This window comes from Meleagris gallopavo, chromosome 6 (assembly GCF_905368555.1).
Source record: "Meleagris gallopavo chromosome 6, MGAL_WU_HG_1.1, whole genome shotgun sequence".
NCBI classification, from domain to species: Eukaryota; Metazoa; Chordata; class Aves; order Galliformes; family Phasianidae; genus Meleagris; species Meleagris gallopavo.
The window spans coordinates 48,190,512-48,211,870 of record NC_139409.1 but is presented as its reverse complement, the minus strand read 5'-3'; the positions used below and the strand labels follow the sequence as shown (position 1 = coordinate 48,211,870).

The window sequence follows — 21,359 nt, the reverse complement described above, 5'->3', positions numbered from 1 at the left end:
CTAGATAGACAGCAAAACAGAAAGCAAGGAACACATAAAACATTATTTAATTCATCAGTTTAAAATATGGTTTCTCATTGGACAGAATAATACCACTTGAATTGTTCAGGGGCAGTTACTTTCAGCATTACCAGAACATAAGATACAGTTTTAGTTTCCTGAAACAAGAAACAAAGTTGACTAAAGCTCAATTCTGAGAGCTTCGTGTCACTACCCTGTAAAGTAGCTCAGTATCAATTGAGAGTTCAGAATGTGAACTGGGGTGGTGGGAGGAAAACAAGTGGTACCAAGAACTGTCCATATGTACTGCAAAAAGTGTGGTATGTTGTTCAGTGTTCTGATAGTTTATCAGGCAAGGAAGTTCCTAAAAACTCCACCATGGGGGCCCATTTAATTCAAAGTTTTGAGCAAAAAATGTGTGTCTTTGAGGGAAGGAGAATGGGAGGATAATGGCACATGATGGTTCAATTCTGGTTTGTTTGTTTTGTTTTGTTTTACAAATGAAGTACCTGTGTCTTCCGGGTGAATTAGTTGGGAAGGAGAATCCCACAGAATTCAAAGTCAACCCGTTATAAAACAGTTTTAGAAACTTCCCGAATTTCTTCCCTTGCTGAACTGTTCTCATACTCTTCAAACTTCTATTTTCTTAATGAATTTTTTCTTACTATTTTGTATAGATGTGAACAAGAAGACATTGAATTAAAACACAACTCTACATTAAAGCAGCTAATGAGAGAGTTCAATACTCAGCTTGCTCAAAAAGAAATGGAATTGGAAACAGCTGTAAAAGAGACCATCAGTAAGTGATATAGTAATGTAAATGTAAAATGATAAGACTGAAAAGTAACCAGGTGTTTTGGAAAAGTTATTTTACTTGGAACTCTGATGAAGATATGTATGTAATGATTTGCTGCTTCCTAGAGAAATCCGGGGAAACTTCTCTTGCTGAGAGAATAAATAAATGTTAATTGTAACACAATTAGGAAAAAATGTATTTAGTTTTTCTTCCTGTACCTGTGGACTGTATTTTTGACCTAGCACTGTTTCTGTATCTGTCATGGCAACAGTTACCTAAGACAGCTATTGATACTAAATTTTTTTGTATGTACAAAAAAAATCCCAAACATTTTTAGAAATGAAAGCATGTCGATTGTAATACTGCTTTGGCTTCAGTGGTATAGATGTGTAATGCTGCATAGAGGTCTGTATGGCATTGAGGGAAGCCTTCCAGTGAAATGTAGAGAACGTCCCAAGTTGTAAGATTTCCTAAAGGATGATGGAGTCCAACTCCTGGCTCCGCAAAGGACCACACAAAATTCAGACTCTGTATCTGAGACCATTGTCCAAATGCTCCTTGAACTCCTGGCAGCTTAGGGCCGTGACCATTGCCCTCAGGAGTGTGTTCTGTGCCCACCACCCTTTGGTGAAGCACCTTTTCCTAACCACCAACCTGACCCTCCCTTGACACAGCTCCACGCCATTCCCTTGGGCCCTGCTGCTGTCACAGAGAGCAGAGCTCAGCACTGCCCCTCTGCTCCCCTTGTGAGAAAGATGCAGAATTGCCATGAGGCCTTCCCTTCCCTGGACTTGAGGAAACCAAGGGACTTCAATTGCTCCTCATGTGCCTTGTCCTCTAGGCCCTTCACCATTCTCATATCCTTCCCGTGGATGCTCTCAGATGTTTTTCCTATATTGTGATGCCAAAAACTGCACGCAGTGCTTGAGGTGAAGCTGCACCAGAACAGAATCAATATTGCATTTTCTTAGCTGACCCTTATAGGTTTCATTCACTGTTACTGCTAACGGGCACAAGCAGAGCATACTGCCTGTTAGCTGTGTCACAATAGTTTATACCTAGAGTACGGTGTATTTCAGCTTATTTTTTTACTGTTGAACTTTTGCCACCGTAATGTAAGTTGGGGTTGGAGAAGAAAGTATCTTTTGACTTCATGTTTACTGAAAGTGCTCCTCAGAGTGAGGAATTTCTGAAAATTTGCAGTTGTTTCTGGATAGAGGAGGAGATGCAGTTAGTTGGTAATTACTGGTTGTGATCTTAACTCCTAGAGAAGGTCTGACATCAGGCAGAAAAACATGATCCAGCTGCCAGAATGCTAACAATAAAATCCATAAGGATTAGAATCAAGTAATACAATACATTTTCCTGAAGAGCTTTTTTTATAGATACCTACTTCATTTTTTTTAAGCTTCTTAAATAGCATTGTGACTTAATTCATCCAAATATGTATGCCTTTTGATTTTGCCTCCTCTCTCTTTTTTTTTTTTAATAGGTAAAGCCCAGGAGGTAGAATCTGAATTGATAGAAAACCATCAGATAGAGACAACTCAGTTGCATAAAAAAATTGCAGAAAAAGATGATGATCTGAAAAGAACTGTGAAAAAATATGAAGAAATCCTTGAGGTATCTTTCTAAAAAGTGATATGGCTACTTACATTTTGTAATAACTCTGCTTTTTTCATTGCAGAACTGGACAGAAAACTGTAATGCATTTTAGCAAAGATCTTTTAAATCTCCCCGATTGAATTATACTTTACATGTGTGGTGGCCTAGTTTCCAATTAAAATATTTGGTTGTGGTTTTGGAATGTGTGAGAACAGCAAAGATCAGTCTCCAGCTCTGATCTGTGATAAGTCCTTATGTCCTCCAGCAGTTTTTCTGTGCTCCAGATCATAGCAACAAAAGCAAGCAGGTTAAAATTTAAGATCCACTAGATGATGTTGTTGCTTCTAGCAAGGATTTAAATACAGTGCTAGAGATATCCTCACAGTGTAGCTCCCTTCTGTGACATATTCTGTCTGGATTGGTACCACCATTCTTAAAGTTCTTTTCTATGCACAATGCAGTCTCTTTTTGCAAGTAAAACTTCCATTTTTTACTTCTAGCTGGACAATCTATCTTCATCACATTTGTAGGCATAGCCTTGCTCCAATGTCACACCAACAGAAGTTAGCAGCCAACTTCAGTGTCAGAGATACTTGACCCTCCAAGGATGCTTTCTGTTTTAGTCAAGTAGGAGTTTAGGTACAGAAAATACACTGCAATAGACTGCATGGCTTTCAGGTGCTAGACTGTTACTGTATTGGGATGCAGACTTTAACTTTGGACATTCGAGTTCTGCTTGCACAAATAATGTTAAAAAGACTGTTTTTTGAATAGAACTATTAGTACTAATTGAAAGAGAACTTCTGTTTGTTTATGCTGAGTCCCAAGAGCTATGTCTGAATGTGTTATTCTAAAAAATCCCGAATTTGCAGGCAGATTATATATCCTGCTCTGCTTTTGAACATGAGGCAATTTGAGTGGATGTGACAGGATTTTAATAGAGTCCCCTTTTTTTTCTTTTTATCAAGGAATTCAGAAAAATAGCATAATATAAAACCACAAAGTTAATTTTTTTTATGACATACATCATTCCAGATCATACCTGCATATGCAGTGTGTTGCCATTCAAGTCCTTACTGTGAAGGCCAAAATAGATCTGTGATGTGAAATCATGAAGGTGTAGTTCCTTTCTGTTTTGAGATACATTTAGTCTGTGTATGTATGTGAGAAGCATGCATGCTGTGCAGAGTTTGTAGGGTTGCAAGTTTATGCTCCATTTGACTTTGTTGCAGTTGGAGGCACAAACAATGACGTTCAAAGTACAATAAGCTGTAGTGTGATTTCTAAATTACAGGCCATGTTTATTTTTTAGGTAATGGCGTATTTGTGAGTATTTGTTTTTGTTACTGTGGCAAAACAATAATGAAACCTTGCACCAATTCAGAGAATTCTGAAAAAGAGTTGCAAGAATCTTAGAAGTGAATAAATATTTGTTAAATTCAGTGGTTGTCACATTCACTGAGATCTCTGCTAAAAAAAATAGGAACACGTGCACCCACAGATTTTACCAATTTAATGTTAAGCTACCAGTTACTACCATAAATGTACCCAACTTGACACATGGCAGGTCTGAGAAACTTTGAATCAAGCAAGTCATGCAGAGAGGTTTATCTCAGTCATAAGAGGTAAGGAGATGAAGCAAAAATAATGCCAGTTGGAGGAAAGAAGTTTGATCATAGTAAATTTGTAGCTTTCTCTTGCACTTTAAGTGTGGTGAATGATGCTAAAATTTAGACTAACTTGATGTGTGTATCCTTAAAGACCAGCAAGAATAAATCATTCTGTTAGTACAATTTATTTACGAAATGTTCTGCTGGTAATTTGTCTTGCTTTACCTGCTGTCTGCTTATCTTTTATAAGCACTGTTATCACATAGCCCTAATTATGGACTTATAAATCAATATAGCCTATAACTTGAGGGCTGTCTTTTTTCTATAGGTAAACTAACGAGTATAATTAGAGAAAAATGAAATGTTGTACTCCAGCTAGTTTATCTAAAGCCTGTCTAAGCTAAAATTGAAATATGTAATTTCAGATGCATATCCCCATGTGAATAAAGGTAGGTTCTGTGGTTTATTGAAGTCTTTGTTTGCAACTGTAATTAATCTGGATAGTGTGTAGTTTGTGTATTTTCAGAGTGTGCCAGATGCTGTATAGAACAAGAAGTTAATGTAATTCCATGTTGGAACCTCACATGATCTCTAATTATTTCAAACTCTAAATCATGATCTCTACTCAGTGGGCTGTACAAGTCATATCTTACAGAAGTTTTAATCATCTTTTCTAGTTGTTTCTTTTCTGTATTTTAGCTCCCTTCTATGACTAAGAGGTGTGCATGCAGTTTTGATTTATTTCAACGGATAGTTATCTAGAAAATGAATGAATTTAGATTCTTAGTGTAAACAAACAAACAAACAAAAAAAAAGCTAAAATAAAATCAACTAGCTATGCCAGTTTTTGACTTTTTAAATAGAAGTGTATAAAGGAACCATGGGAACGTAGAATCTTGTTTAGCTCCTAGGTTGGTTGTTTCTTAGTTTTTTTCACTAGGCTTATACTGGATTTCAGACATATTGTTTCTGTATATGGCATAAGTCTTTGCTGTCAGTCTGCTGTCATTAGGTTTTGAGTGGTAAGATGATGATTTATTGTTTAACTAATAATTTCTTCCTGTAATTTGAAGGCTCGTGAAGAAGAAATGACAACAAAAGTTCACGAGTTGCAGACACAGTTAGAGGAGTTGCAAAAGGAGTACAAGCAAAGGATGGCAGAAAAGGACCATCGAAACAGTGAAAACGTGAGCTGGCATTAACATTACTGGTATATCTCTAGGTGTGACGTATTTTTATCTTCATGGAGTTCTACACATGCAGCCTCAATTGAATTTGTTTATCTGAACTTCGCCTTCACGTACACGTTTTGTTCTTTTAGGTGTTGTCTTCTTCCAAAGTGAACCTGTGCTAATCTGCAGTATTTGATACTACCTTTTTTTATGAGATGTTAAAAAAAAATTCTTTTTTTGGGAGGGAGGAGGAGGGCAGGGGATTTTTTGCCTCCTACGTGTTTTTTGTCGTTATTGTTGTTTTTTAGGTTTTTTTTTAAGAAGGAAAGGAAATTGCATTGGATCATTAGAATGTGATTTTTTTTTTTAGCTGAAATTCCTGAGATTACTGAAATAGACCTTTGAATACATCGAGGATGGACAGAGAATTCTGTACTGAAAGAAGAGTGTCTGCATGTGTCTTTCTGAGAACACATTCTAGTTAGAGGAATTCTTCCTGATGAACAAAAATGTGACTTGTTTTTACACTGAGATGAGGAAGAGTCTATGTGGTGTTGTCACTGATTAGAAAATACCTATTAACCTTAGTTTAAGATCATTCATTTTGATAGCAAACACTGTTGGGCATACTTAGAAATGCTAAGTTCTTCAAGTTATCTTTATGATAATTCTATTACAGACTCAAGAGAATTTAAATATAAGCTTTTGATGCTTATCAGTACAAGTAAGCATTAAGAAGTATTTTGGGCTACTATAAGTATATAAGCATATTTGTGTAAGAATACGTATGATTTGATCATTTCAGTTTTTGTCATCTTGCATTAGTCATATGACTAATCCAGGGAATGAGATATTTGATATTTTCTTTTTTCATATCTGCATTTTCATCTGATTTTTTTTTTCTTGTTCTAGGTCACAATAGCAGAACTTCAGGTAAGTTTTGATTTTTTTTTTTTATTTTTTTTCCCCTAGGTAATGCTTTGAAACCAGCAGTACTGTTTATCATAGAATCATGGAATCAGAATGGCCTGGGCTGGAAAAGACCACAGTGATCCCCCAGTCCCAACCCCCTGCTATGTGCAGGGTCACCAACCAGCAGACCAGGCTGCCCAGAGCCACTCAAGCAGTATGTTCAGTAGTTTGTTGAAATTTTCTGTTCTTTCAGGCACAGCTTGCACAGAAGACAACGCTTGTCAATGATTCAAAGCTGAAAGAGCAGGAGTTCAAGGAGCAGGTAGGGGTGCTGCTTGAATAAGGGGAGAACATCATCTTTTTGGGGGATTTGTATTTGCAATATTAAATGTTTTGTTCCTTCCAACTGATGATGTAGCACAACTCTATACAGAAGTATGGTACTAATACATGTAAAATAGTTTTGACTCATACATCTCTGCAAATTTTCAAAATACTCCTCAGTCCCTGGGGTATGAAAATACCAAATTATGGTTCCCCACTTTTTCTAAACTAGATCTTCTGGTTTTAGGTAAAGTCAGTAAGTAATTTTATATCTGTGTTTTCATATGGGTGTATGTATATACATGTATAGGTATACGAATATGTATATATGTAGATGTTCTCATGTGTCTATATACATGTATACACAATTTTCCTTAGGCAGGCACAGTTGTTAATAATGTATTTAAGGGCAAATATATTTTGCTCTACTAGAATATCAGGATGTTTAGCTGAAATTTCTTATGCTTACTTTTAACTTACTTTTAACAGTTCTTATCTTGATTGTGCTCTGTTTAGATTCATGTACTGGAAGACAGACTGAGAAATTATGAGAAGAAAATGTATGTCACATCAGTTGGAACACCACATAGAGGTGTGTACGTAGTTTTCATCACATAAGTTTGTTTATTTGAAAGATATGCTTTTGTTTAGAGAATCTATTAAAACAACAGGTTTTTTGAAACACTTTCATAATGTTTTTTGCAAATCATGTAGCATTTTTGTTTGATGTCTTACAAGTGAAACAGCTCTGTATCAGCAATCTGTTGTCTCTGGGGGGATTGATAGAGGCAGTTGCAGTGAAAATAGAGTGGAAGGGAATTATATTTTAGCTAACTGAATACAATCTTTATGACTCTTTAAACATCTTAACTATGTAATTATTACACTTCGAAAATCTTCCTTGTGTACCATGTCAGGACTCCTGCCATACTTATAATTAAATGTCCTTTCCAAGATCTCCTGCTCTGACATCTTGATTACCATACTAGTACTTTTCATGCTCTATCCATATTTATTAAGAACACTTCTTTAAAAAGTTGTTTTGCAGAGTTTCTTTAAGTATTTTTAACCTCTCTCTGTGGACCATTTCTTCTTTATCAAAAGTCCAGTTTCTCCTAAGACTTATGTCCAAATTAGTCCAATACCTAATCTAAACAGCTAATTTAATTTGCCATTGGCCTGTGATGCTGGGCTTACGTTAAATTATGCATCCTTCTATCTTCCATCTTTACCTTGGTAAGAATAAGCTAAACTATTAGTTTATTCTCTATAAATATTCTTCATAAAAGTTATCCTTCACTGCTGTCTTTGCAAAACTTGATGATTATATTCATAGTTTGGTATACCACTGCCTACCACGCTCATGAATGCCTTTTTCTTTTTTTTCTTAACTTTGTACTCCTTTTTTTGTTTCCTTCAGTGTGCTCTATATCTCCTGTCTAAGCTGCTCGTAAGACAGCTAAAGTTTCTCTCTTGATTCATACTGCAGTTGTTCACATTCTTTGATAACCCTGTAGTTAATACAAAAAAAGCACATTTCATTGGAAAAAATGTTAACACTTGTACTTATTTCTCTCTCTTTTTTTTTTTACATCCACTTTTACCTGTTTTCAACTATCTTAAATTCAGAATCTGTTATATCAATTTATCTTTTCTGCATTTCCTCTGAAAGCTAAATTGGTATAATTTCTGATTTCAGATGCACTGATACAAAATTGGAATCAAGTCATAGTCAAGAAAAACAGCGGAATCTAAAGAAATAGGTTTTAAGTCTATCTGGTATGAGTTAAAAAGAAGAGATGCATGAATTTTCATTTAAAAACAAAACTTCATGAGTAGTACGTTGTTGAGGATTTTTAATTAAATGTGCTGATCCATTGTATTTTAAGCTTCAGGAAATTGCTCTAAGTAGGTTTAGGCATCTGGCATAATTATGGTCACTACGCCCGTGTTTCATACTTGGTTACATTTTGTTTCAGTCACTTTCTATGACTAACATACATTCTTATGAGTTACTCTCAGTATAAATATACTTATTTTTGTTTACCCAGATGGAAATCTTCATCATACTGACGTTTCTCTCTTTGGGGAGCCTACTGAGTTTGAATACTTGAGGAAAGTGCTCTTTGAATATATGATGGGTCGTGAGACAAAGGTATGGAAAGCTCTATGCAGTGATGTGATGTGGGTTAGAATGAAGTTTAGCTTCCTCGCTGTAAAGATCCAAAGTGCCATGATGTTGGTGGTTCATCGTGTATTGTCTGTTATTGTAAAAAGATTCAGTGACTTTCAGGGCTTTTTTACAAAAGAGATACTGAGATAAAACCTAGGGAAAGTGAAAGGAGAGAACACTGGGAAGGGGGAGGAAGTGTCACATCTCTCACCAAGGTACTTACAGAAACAAATACCTCTACAGGTAGGTGTTATTTTACCAGCAGAAGTCTTAGTGTCAGTCAGGCTGACTGGACTTTGAAAGCTGATATGCACTATATTAGCAAACTACTTTTGTGATGTTATCTTGGCGCAAATATGATTAAGTTACAGTTGTATTAAATATTACCTTGTTACTAGTTCTGAAGATGAAGGTTTTTTTTCAAATTGTTCCATTAAGATCTTTTACAAGGCACCTAAATCTGTGTACCTTCGCTAGTTAGTATTAACTTACTTTTAAAAGCAGAGAAAAGCTGCACAGTAGGCTCTTTGTTGTATGCTGACAAGCTTGTGAAATCATTTCTGTGTGGGAATTTTACTAGCTTGTAACAATACTGATGCTAAGAGATTGACCAGGTTCAAAGGAGGTATACATAACACAAACATTTTTCTTGGATGATAAATGCTATGTGGATGAATATTTTGTTTTTCCTCCCTGGAGTTTTTCCATTCTTTGTTGTGCTGCTTTCAACTTGGACTACTATCAAGTAAAAAGGTTTTATGCAGGTTTCTGTGTTAATTGGGTCTATTCTCATTGTTCTCCTTATGGAATAAAACTTGTTCTACACAGAACTTCTCGTCCTTACAGGATTCCTATTTCTTTTCATCCCTTTTTTTTACTTTACTATTTAACTTCCTTTTTATGAAAAACATAAGCCCTGGATCCAAAACAAACTAGAAGCACTAGTTAGCTTCTGTTCATAGGCCTGTGGCTCATTGGCTGGCTCTCTCACCTTAGTAGCATCTGATTGCAACCATTAAAGAAAAGTACGTACATTACTGGATAATTACTGGATAATTACAATAACTTTTGAATTGTGAGGGACTTAAACACGAGAAAATGCTAAAAATATATGCATACATATATATATATATATAATATAAATAAGAATACTAACAACAATCACAAACTGTCAGCCATGTTCCCACTTCATCCCATGAGACTGTAATGGATGGCTGGTGCAGGTAGCAAGCATTCTGTCATTCCTTCAGTTGCTTTGATTGAAAGGTACCTGTATTTGTGTGTGTGTGTATTTGCTCTGGAGATTACACTCTGTAATTAGAAGATGCCATTACAACATTTCCTACACACAGGCTCCTGAAAGCAGATGAGTATCAGGGAAAAACTGTATCAGGAAAAATAGACATTGAGTTCCTGTAATAACTTGTGAAGGCATTGTTTTAAAATTGATATAAGTGAAAGGGAAAGTAAATTTAATTCAAATAAAGAAGCATAATAAACAATCTTCAAAGCACTACAGCTATTAGCTTTGGGAAATCAGATTTAGATAGGTAGTGGATGATAAACTTAAATTGAATGCAATTGTATTTCTCTCTATCATATTTTCATATTAATCTGATCTGATAACATCATAGCAATTTTTATTTGAGGATAAATGTTTTAATATGTTGCAAAAAAGGAAAGGTTTCTGGTATTGCTGTTATTAGGTGATCAAGGTTGAAGCTGTACTGGTATTTGTTAATGAAAACCTAAAATGCAATGAAGGCTAACGTATTTATATATACAAATATATATGTATATATTAATATGTTATATATATCTGTATATATACATATTTGCTAATGTAAATCTGAAGGTATTTTGGTGGTTTCTTCAATTTTGCTTCAGAGAGTACTTTCAAGCTGATCTCGTGCAGTTGTTCAACCATTGGATGTGTGACTGGAAGGCACTGAGGTTAGCTCCTGCAGTCAGGGTTGTATCTCATACCTTAAGTTTACTCAACCGTGTCTTGAAAATAGTTTGGTTTCTTCCTGCTACACCGATTGGAGATCCATAACAAATGGTGATGTGATTGTTATAATCCATTTAATACTGTGTTAATAGATTTAGACTGTATATTAATATACACTTCTTATTGCCAACACGTTGAGTTTAAAGATCTCTACTGAGATCAACCTGTTTGACACAGATGTACCCTCTTAGCTTCTGTTTTCACAGACCAGGTGAGGCAATTATTTCTCACAAGATATGCATTCTATTCCCCAGACTATTCTAGTGCCCCTCCTCTGAGCAGGGTTTCCCTTATAGAGTACAAAAAACCACTCTGTGTCTCAGAAGTAGTTCTGCAGTGGAATAAGTCATCTTTGTGGGCCTGATGCCCTCTTTGGTGAAAGCAGTTCTATAGAAGTTGTGCAAACTATCCTGAACAATTTATCATTTATGCAGCCTGGTAAACAGTTCTGGTATTGTATTAAGTGGAGGGATGAGTGAATGCATCAGTTGTGCAAAAGTGCTGGAAAGCTAAGGGAAATGATGAGGGTTGATAGTGGTTCAGTAGCTAAGACTCAGTAATTATGACTATAACGTTTAACCCATATAATCTGCAGCTTGTCACAATCTTTGTAAGCTGTTTTACTGTTGTGCACATTTGTATTTGCTGGGGAATGTTTATTGTCTTCCTCTCCAATCCTTTAATTCTTTTTCCCTTTGTTTTTCCTTGGCACAATCTATAAAATGAAATCACCAATTTTTAAGCATGCACCTTGTTAGAATATCTGAACTCAGACATGCATGGCATCCACAATCAGGTTCAGTAACACTGCATTTTCTACAAGCACCTGAATGGCTGAACTTCCAGCTCTGCTGCACACTTAATCTGAAGTCTTCCGAAAGTCCTGGAGGACCATTTTGGCAGATGCTTCTCCTTGTTATTTCATTGTGCCACTTGGAGTCTGTTCTGAAGTCAGAAAGTCAGTCTGAATGTTGTGTGTGTCTGATAAATGTGTTTCCATCGGTTAGACAGAGGAATGAATGAAGTAGCACAGAATTATGTTCTGTCAGACTTGCTTCAGGCTTTGCTGCTCTCCAACTCACATATCGGAGATAATCAATTCATGCAAACCTTTTTCTGGCACCTGGCCATGCTTTTGTGCATTGCAGAATGACAAGGGATATTTCTGTCAAACTCCTGCATCATTTTTGAAGGGTCTGGCTTTGACCTGCAGCTCTCAAAATGAAGGGGCTGATGGATATCACTGTGAAAGCATTATTTACAGAGCTCACATAACTGACCTCAGAAAGAAATGCAAGCTGGCATCTCTTACAATAGGGCTGGTTATTACGTGTGTGAAAGCTGTGAGTCTGTCGGTGGCTGGGGTCAGAGATGCACACCCAGGAACAAGCACATTGTTTTGTTATCCCCAGTGACAGAGACTCTTAGTGAAGTAAGTTCTCAACTGTGAATAGTACTCAATTCTTCTGCTTTAGAATCTCTGTAGTAGCCCCAAGAACATGGAAAATTTCAAGTCATTGAGAGCAATGAATTACAAAACACTTTTTTCAGGAAAGAAGATTTCAGCCTCTGTTTAAGTTGGCACATAAGAATCTATGCCTTCATGCAGTATTTGCAGTGTTTGCAGATTTTTTGTTAACATTTACACACCACTGTGCTCTGTGGAAAATAGTCAAACAGTTTGAAAAAATGCTATGCTCAGTGCTTTCTAATCTTTTAGTCCCAGATCGTTGTGATCGGGGTTTTGGCAAAAGAGATGGTAGAAGCACAGGGTCTGTTTGCGATGCTGGGAATGCTCCTTATTGTACCTGGGAACTGCACTACAGGCTCTTTTTGATTATGGGAGCTACCAGTGTATTTAAATGAAGCTTTTTTTTAATCGAAAAGTTTCAACAGGACTTGTTTTCTTCAGTATTTACCCCTAATTAATTATAGACAGAAGCAGTACCTGCGAGTTAGAAGTTTACCTCTCACTTGTAGCTGTGGTCATTTTTGTCCTGCAGCTGCTTTGTTGCTGCAGTCTCCCTCTTCATTCCACGTGTGGTGAGGCTGGTAATAAGCAGTGGACTTCAAGAGCAGCAATCTTATCTCACCCACATTCTTGAAGAGCAACAGCTACTGCTTCTGTAGCAATCACTGAGCTGCCCTGCAGTTCTGACTTTGACCTTTCTTGTGAAAGTCATCAGAACCACGTTCTGTGCCTTTTGGAATTTTTTTATTCCCACTAATCTGTTTTTAGAAGGGAAAGTTTGCATGAAAGTTTGACATTCTAACATGTTCCATCTGAGGTTATCTAAATGTTTTGCTAGTTAAATACGAGCTACTGTGTACCTGCTGACAATATTTTGACAACTGCAGTTCTGCATCTCACATTTGGATCTTTCTTGGTGTTTCATTTCTTTGTGTTTCTTTACTAAATATTTGGCTGGTGTGAATATAGGTGAATTCATAAAGACTCTTTCAGGTTCCACGTGCCTCAGATGAGCTTTTCAGAAAGGCTGCATTAAGATTAAACGTGGCAGGAGAAGGATTGGCAACAGTTTGCTGTCGTTATTAATGGACTTGAGTACTGTAGAGCAGTAATCTAGAGCTTACATCACAGTACAGTAGCTGCAGTTGGTGACAATGTGAAATGAAGACTCTTATTGGTTTCCATGTATTTCACATAATGTATCATGCCATGCAAATACAGCATGAAACTGGTGGTTATTTTTTAATTCCTTTCATTATGCTTTTTGGTGACATTACTAAAAAATGTATTCTCAAGAGAAGCATATTTTAAAAGGTTAAGAAGCATTTTAGGTGACGTGACAATAATTATAGATGATCTGTTTCTTTTCAGACAATGGCCAAGGTTATAACAACAGTGCTGAAGTTCCCAGCTGATCAGACTCAGAAGATACTGGAACGAGAAGATGCAAGACCATTGGTAGGTTGTACCAATAAGCTTAAGTTTGTGCAAGAGATGATGTTGCAAGAATAAGAAGTTTGAAACTTTCTTTAGATCTCTCTTTCACGCTTTCTTCATTGAGAAGAACTCTATTTCTCCACCTTTTTCCCTCCAGTGGAATGTCAAATTCTGCCAGTAGGTTATAGCAAAAACGAAAAAAAAAAACAAAACAAAAACAAGCACATTTTCTTAACTAGAATTTCTGTCTAAACCACATTTGTGAAAGCTACTATTCTGAGATTAATTTTCTTACCAAAAAAGTTAACTGAGAGAATATTTGTGTTACTTATATTCACAAATTTCTGTGGATTCATAGGTGTTTTATGGAAAAAATGGTAGAAGAGGTTTTTTTCAGCCCTGGAGTATAATATTTGATAAACACAAGAACAACATTTGCTTGTAGAATAGAAAACTCATTAGTTCAGCCACCTGGGATTTGTGCTATAGAAGTGGAATGTATACAGAATCACAGAATGGCCCAGGTTGGAAGGGACCTCAAGGATGATGAATCTCCAATCCCCTGCCGCATGCAGGAACCTCCATTTAATACCAGCCCAGGCTGCCCAGGGCCCCATCCAACCTGGCCTTGAACACCTCCAGGGATGACGGGGCATCCACAGCCTCTCTGGGCAGCTGTTCCAGCACCTCACCACTCTCTCTGTAAAGAACTTCCCCCTGACATCCAACCTAAATCTTCCCTCCTTCAACTTAAAACCATTTCCCTATAAAACCATATATTGGAATTTTGTGTCAGTACCCTAACAAGAACTTATTTATGTATTTATTTATTTTGTACTAAAGAAGCATCAAAATATGTCAGGTCAACTCTCACTAAGGACAAATGAAAAATAAGAATTTTAAACATTTTCTGCAGTGCTGCCTTTTCACCAGTGGTGCTGAGTAATACAACAGCAAGATTTGACCTTGTACAGCTGTGGGGGGAGGAAATAAAGTGATGGCAATCAATCTGCATAGATGCATGTATTACAGTGTAAAATTGGTGGGACATTCAATAGAGAATGATTCCTTGTAATTGTAAATAATTAAGTATTGCTTAACTTTCTTTTAATTATTATTACTTTATTGTTTTTATTTTTACCCCTAAATTTTTTGAGGGAGAGTGGAACTGTACCAGCTTCAATCCTTGTGGTTTTGGAATGTCTGCGATGATGGGTTTTGTTTGTTTTCTGTTTGCCTTTCCATTTTAAATAAACATATTAAATACTTTGTCTTTACTAAAGAGCTGAATTAGGGTTTCAGAAGCAGGGCCAAAAGAGAGAAAGAATATATGAGCATAAGCATTTCTTTGGTATTACTCTTACTTTTTTATATAGTGGAGTTACTTTTTATTAAGATAAAAACTGCAGCAATAGCTTTGTCTGTGTTGTATCTGAAGTCAGTATTGTGATTCTTCACTTTGTGGATTAGCTGAGTACAATATTTAGGGACTTAAGTGAGAGAGAGAGCTGTGTTCTCTTTTTCTCACTTGCCTTTTGGATATATTGAACACTTTCAGAAACAAAATCAAATTTGGAATGTTTTCACCTGTAGTTGCACTTCTCATAGTGCCACTACATCAGCATAAACATCCTGTTGAACCCTTGAATTGAATTTAATAAAAAGTTTCCATCATTTCATCAGCTTGAGGTATCAGAGGAGGAAAGTGTTTGATGCTACAATATTTTCCTGTAGACTTTGTTCTTCTGTGAGCCTTGCAATCTTAAATACTTAGTATACTTTTAAAAGCATGTAAATGCTGATAAAAGTGTAACAGTAATATCTTGTGTGTTGCTGGCATCCTATTTTTGTTCTCAAAAAACTTTTATTTAAACCAGTTGCTCATCTCTGCCGTATTATTTGAAGTTATTCACACTACTCTTGCTTCCAAAACAATATGAGAATAAATAAATAAAACAGTAATTATGGCTTTCCTAAGACTCTTTCTCAGACCTTCAGTTAGAAAGCTGACTTTCTATTTTATTTATTTATTTGCACACTCTAGTAATATGTTAGGAGCATTCTGAGTTGGTCAAAAGTGAGGTCAGAGTTGGAGTATTTCAGCTCCATGTGCTTGTTGGTATTTGAAACTTGGTCTCCTCGAAAGAGGTGCTCACAAATTCTGATAGCAAAGAAAACTTCAAGTTAATCCAACAGGTTTTGGTACTAACTAATAATTTGGGACTAAATTATGGCCAATCATACAAAGAACTTTTTTCCAGGCTGCAAGTTCTTTGATGGTTATAAATATCAAAATGCAAAGAAGTTGATGTCTTAAGGAGAAACTTCTTCAATTTCACATAGCTGTGTTTCTTGGCTCAGATTTAGCCTGTCATTTTTTGTCCTTTCCAAGTACACAGAGATGAAAAAATAGACATCTAACAGAAAGTCAAATATAAGGCAAAAATAAGTCAAATATACAGCTAATGAAGGACACAGCCATTTTTGTCTTCAGTTTCAAACATTTGTTTACCAAACAACAAATTCATGTTTGTGGCGAATCTTTTGTAATTCTGTTCGAGACTGAAACAAGTGGGGGAGTCATAAATTATTCTGTTAAGAGTGATGCTGATGTGTGCTAACATGATTGTTGTGTTTCTCCACACAATACCAGAATGATAGCAGTATTTGAAAGTTTCCAGTATTTAGATCTCATGAGTAATGATGTTACAAACGTATAAATGTGCATTTTTAACATAAAGCTTAGCTGGTTTTGTATGTGAATTTACAGCCAAAAGGTTTAAAACTAATTTTAATGTGTAAATTGTCAATTAAATGTGCTACTGAAAAGAAATAAATGTGCGTGTTAGGAAGGGCCTGTGAGTACTTGTCCTTTTAGTCTGTCTGTCTTAAACAGTAGGAATACACTTGAGAGGTTTCTACTTAAACCTTTCACAGATCCCTCAATAAATAAGTGTATGCCAGACCAATGTATCTCCTGCACTAATATGTTTTTTGCTACCTACTTATTGTGATCTAACTGTAGCAATCTCATCTGTAATCAGTAGATGTTCACAGCATTCTTACCTCTGCTTTACCATGTAGTCCAATAAGCTGTTTTCTATCTGGCTTTGTAGTTTGCCTCACCTCGCAGTGGTATCTTCTGAATATTCCATCAGTCTGTGCTTAGTTAGCATGTGGGTGAGTGAAGCCTCATATGTACTTGTTTTGTTTGGAGATAAAAACCTGTAGTATGATGTTAATCATTCTTCTGCTTTTTTTTTATTTTTTTTTTTCCCCCCCCTTTCTTGGCTCCTTTTGGTAATTAAAAGCATTTTAAGACTTTGTTTTGTAAGTGTATGATAAACTTGGCTTTATTCTGACGTTACGAATCCAAGTCTGAGCATGGTAAAATATTGATTCAAAAGCAATCTTTCTGAGATACAAGAATAACTTGAAATGTTGATTGAGGTGCAGAAATCTCAGTTATAGGGGAAAAATCTTATTTAAAATCAAAGATATGTAATGTTAAATTTTATTGTACTTGGCTTTATCTTAATCCATTTTCTGATCTCCTTATAGTTTTTTGAATAAACGAATAGGGAAGTCAGTTTTGAAAATGATACTGTCTGAAATGGATTTTGTACATCTTCTAAATATGATAATGTGTAATTTGAGAAAAGCTTAATGAAATATCCTCTGTAGAGTGATTGGAGTATGGTGGCATTTAAATGTTAGTACCTTTCTGAATCAGAGCCTTGGCTTGGTGTCAGGAGAACATAGGGCACCGGGATTAGGGAGAACACTGGGGAGCTTTATGCTTTCAGTTTGCTCTGCCTTTTTCCAGGTTTTATTCAGTTGTTTTCCTGAAGAAAGTGTGCTGCTATTTGTAGTGTTATAAGAAAGCAAAAGCTGGCTTAGAACTAAAGGTAAAGGTTGCATTTGACTAACCCAGCTAAACAAACATTGTGAAAGAGTAGGGGCTGAGAGAGGAGCAGAACATGCAGATGCCCTGGCAATGCTTTCTGCTTTGCCCAATGTTACCATTAGAGCACGATGTTTAATAAACTCTTTGTGACGAGTTCTGTAGGATATGGTCAGCATAACTTTCCTTCATCCTTTGCAATGGAAGAGCTCTGCACAGTTGCCAGAAATAGGTTCAGTGCATCTGGAGCACTGTTGGCTGTAGCACAGTGCCTTGCTCAGCACGTGTTCCTGCACCCCTTAACCCAAAAAGGACCAGCCTGGGCCCATTCCATTGCCAGACCCACAGGGCAGCTGATCTATCTTTTCCTCTTACCAGTACAGCTAAAATATTTGTTTTGAAAAGAAAAAAAAAATCTCTTAGCTAACATTCACACTTTCCACTTTATTTTTATTTTGTGATCTTTTAAACCTTTCACTTTAAATACAATAGCAAATGCACTTTATTGCACTCAAAATGCAACAGCTTCTTGACAAAATCAGCAGCTATTTTCTCTAGCCTTCTTTTAAAAATAATTGAATTGTTAGTAATGACAGAACAAAGCTCTTTACAACATTATTGCAGAAAGCACATTTGAAACTTAAATTCTTGTGCTTTCTGTAGTGCTGATGTAAAAGCTTTGTGCATTCTCAGCTGTCTTTGATGGCTGTCACAGGAGGGCCTGATTTTTGGCTTTATTGTTAGCAAATGCCTGTAGGACAGTAGGCATGGAAGCTTTGCAGCCCTCATTATTGGATTGTTGTTTTTTAGTTTATCTCAAATATTTTTGTAACTTAAGTTAATAGCTTACCAGCAAAAGGAATAATTTTCTAGTGTGCATAAAACTTAAAAATTAAGGTGATTATTGTGAAAGTAATGATCTTCTTGATAGCCCCCAAATTTGACTTCAGTGCAATTTGGATGGCAGACCTTATGCAGAGAGGACAACAGTTGTCTTGAGTTTTTAAGTGGTAGACTTTACTACTTCCAGTGATATTTCTGACTGTTCTGTTACAGGTCTTTTGATTTTATTTTATTTTTAACTCGACTTTCTCAACCGTTGTGATAATATCAGAATGGAATTACTTGATCCAAATTGCCTAATAATGCGGTCATTTGATTTAATCTGAAATTCTTGTATCTCCTATTTCTATCAATCAATACTAATTTCATTTTTAATAGTAAGCGCTTCTGAGTTGCTCTTAATAAAATACTATCTACTAATTTCTTTTCACTTTCTGTTTCTCTAGTCATGGCTACGACCGTCCTGAGGAGATCCCAGTGAGAATGTCTCATAACAGTGCTGCTTAGAAACACGTTCATATCTCTGTTTGTTGCCCCTTGAGAGGGGGCGAGAAGAAAAGCTATTATTCAAGGTCACAAATGGAACAGCAAGAACCAAAGCTCAGCACCACCTTTGGACCGTGAATATAGTTAAAACTGCCTTGACAAGAGATGCTAATCAGGGGTTATCTGGGGATGAGTCTTTTTTCTCTTCTATTGAACACTCTTCTATTTTGTGTTAAAGGTTATTTTTTTAAAGGAGAGAAAAGATTACCCTAGGAAGGAATTACCCGTTACTGTATCTCCATACAGGTTTCACTGGGTGTTTTTTAAGAGTTGAACTAAATGGTTTGTCTCTTCTATTTATTTTTTTAATTTTGAATGAATTGTGCAATACATTTTTGGATGGATAGCAGTTGAGGTGATTTTTCCGGATGAACTGGGCACTCTTGTTTGACTACTCCTCTACCGATTTGATCTTCTGATTGTTTGCTACAGGTCACTTCCTATATGCTTTTGCCTACAATAAATCCGAATTGCAGTACCTCATTTGTTTACTTCTAGCTTTTGTACTTATATTTTCTGGAAAAAAAAAAAAAAAAAAAAGTACTTTACTGTAAATTGTAAATAGTTAATACAGAACTGTATCATATGCTGATCTGTGACTTGACAGCACTAATCTGACGGGAGCTGAGATGAAATAAAGTTTATTTACTGTATAATTTTGGAACTTCTTGTTGTATGCTGCTTCTTTTGAAAGGCTCCACCAATTTTGTTCTCATTCCTGTTCAGGACATCCTTCCCTGAGACGTTTCCAGGCTGAAATTTCTCTCGTGTCAAGAGCTGTAAGAAATCAATGGAACTATTCAAATTTTCCAGGGAATGCAACCTGTAAAACAGGTGCATACTGAGCTGATAAGTGTAGTATGTGCATCTATCTCAGTGCATCTACCTCAGTGCATATTGAGATAGAGTGTAGCAAGTAGGGAGGTTTGCTTTGTTAAGGTTTTAAATGGTTCAAGCTGATGAATCCTCTGTATTATTTTTGATACGTGTCTGTAGGAACAATAAATCTCAGTAGTTTATTTCTGATCATAAGCAGGCCTTATGAATATACTGCCTGCCTGAAAGATCACCAAATCACACAACGGCAGGGGCTGGAAGGGACCTCGGGAGATCATCAAATCCAACCCCCCTGCTTAAGCAGGTTCCCTATCTGCTTTACAGGAGCAGTGAGTAGTGTGAGGAAGGAGTGGTTCACTGCTGGTGCACCTGGCTGGAGCAGGCATCACCCTGTTCTGGGGATGCTCAGTCTGTTCCTTGCCTTTGATAGCTAAGGACCCAGAGCTGCATCTTCATAATTCACTTGCTGCCTGGCAAAATCTCTTCATGCTGCTTTATTATTTGCAGTATTGTTTTCCCCCTCAGTTGTCAGATTTTTTTTTTACTTTTTTTTTTTGCTTGTAATATTTTCAGCTATCGAAAGTTTTTGCTTCTGCAGTATATCTGATCCCTGTCTCCCAGTGTGTTGCCAGACGTCTCGGCAGCCTGTGCCAGACTTACAGGGTACGTTTGGTTCTGAGAAATGCACGTTCCTTCCTGGTTGGCTGGGGATTTGTAGGAGTTGGCTATCGCTGTCATTAGAGCAACCCAAAACATGGACTTTGTGTTTCAGTTTTCCATGTAAGGGATAGGTTTTCCTAGGTTTTGGGAAATTAAATGCAGGGATCTGTTATTTTGACAGTGAGTTTCATTATGATCACTTACTGTGCTTTTCTCTTTTTACAAATAGGCTGTTCTTCATGTGTCCTGTCCTTGTTCTTTTCCTTCTACATGAAAGTTACTGGCTACGGGCAGCACTTTATCAAGCATGACCTAAGTGCAGCAGGCCAAACTGAAACTGTCATATTCATGTGAAGAACAGAGCAAATAAATGATGTTTTTTTTTTCCCCTGAAGTGACCTAATTAAAGAATGCAAGGGAGATGACAGAGTTATCCTTGATTGTGCTTTTTAATTAAAATCAGAAAAATGCTCCCCAAGTTCACTTTTGCAAAAAAAGTTATTTTCCCTTCTATAAATTACTCATAAGCAATCACGTAATGGAAAAGATGTAACTGCAAGGTTTGGGGCAAACTGAAGTTTTAACTGCTTCTTCATTTAAGGCAATATGTAAATAAGGCATTACTTCAGAATCTAAATAGAGAAAATGAGGGTGAAAGCATGAAAATGAAAGCTTTACTTTGAGTGATGATTTATTGTTTCTTGGAGTATCATCACAGACCCTGATAGTAGTGCTAATGCAACTATAAACTAAGATACTCCAGGCCACAACTACCTCTGATTATAAAATATCCTTGCTTAGACACCCGTAGCTAAAAGCCAAAGACATATCAAAGTTTTGGCTGTCTTTTTACCAAAGGTTAGAGGATCCCAAATTTCTTTAGAATGGAATGTTGCTGTGCTGCAAGAGAATGTATTTGGATTTTTTTATGTTGAACTTTCCTCTAGTTTTACATGTACACTGCATGTATAACTGTGCACCCACGTGCACGAGCGTAGAAAACCAAAAGATCTATTTATAAATCTGTTTATATAGACTTAAAATGTTTCCCAAGCATC

At 36.4% G+C, this 21,359-nt stretch overlaps 1 protein-coding gene across 5 annotated transcripts in view; it reads left to right on the top strand.

Annotated features, from left to right (window-relative positions):
* Positions 1 to 19,468, top strand: part of GOLGA4 (golgin A4) — a 59,966-nt gene extending 40,498 nt beyond the window's left edge. For 4 of the 5 annotated variants that reach the window (XM_085226643.1, XM_085226642.1, XM_010713062.4 and 1 more), the window contains 10 exons: positions 678 to 799; positions 2,289 to 2,419; positions 5,085 to 5,198; positions 6,096 to 6,116; positions 6,349 to 6,417; positions 6,936 to 7,011; positions 8,471 to 8,574; positions 13,446 to 13,532; positions 16,628 to 16,691; positions 18,705 to 19,468. In XM_085226643.1, the coding sequence (XP_085082769.1) occupies positions 678 to 799; positions 2,289 to 2,419; positions 5,085 to 5,198; positions 6,096 to 6,116; positions 6,349 to 6,417; positions 6,936 to 7,011; positions 8,471 to 8,574; positions 13,446 to 13,532; positions 16,628 to 16,657 (754 nt within the window). In that variant the 3' untranslated portion in view covers positions 16,658 to 16,691; positions 18,705 to 19,468. The remainder of the gene's footprint in view (positions 1 to 677; positions 800 to 2,288; positions 2,420 to 5,084; positions 5,199 to 6,095; positions 6,117 to 6,348; positions 6,418 to 6,935; positions 7,012 to 8,470; positions 8,575 to 13,445; positions 13,533 to 16,627; positions 16,692 to 18,704) is intronic. The other variant, XM_085226641.1, reaches the window with a different exon arrangement.
* The last annotated feature ends 1,891 nt before the right edge of the window (positions 19,469 to 21,359 follow it).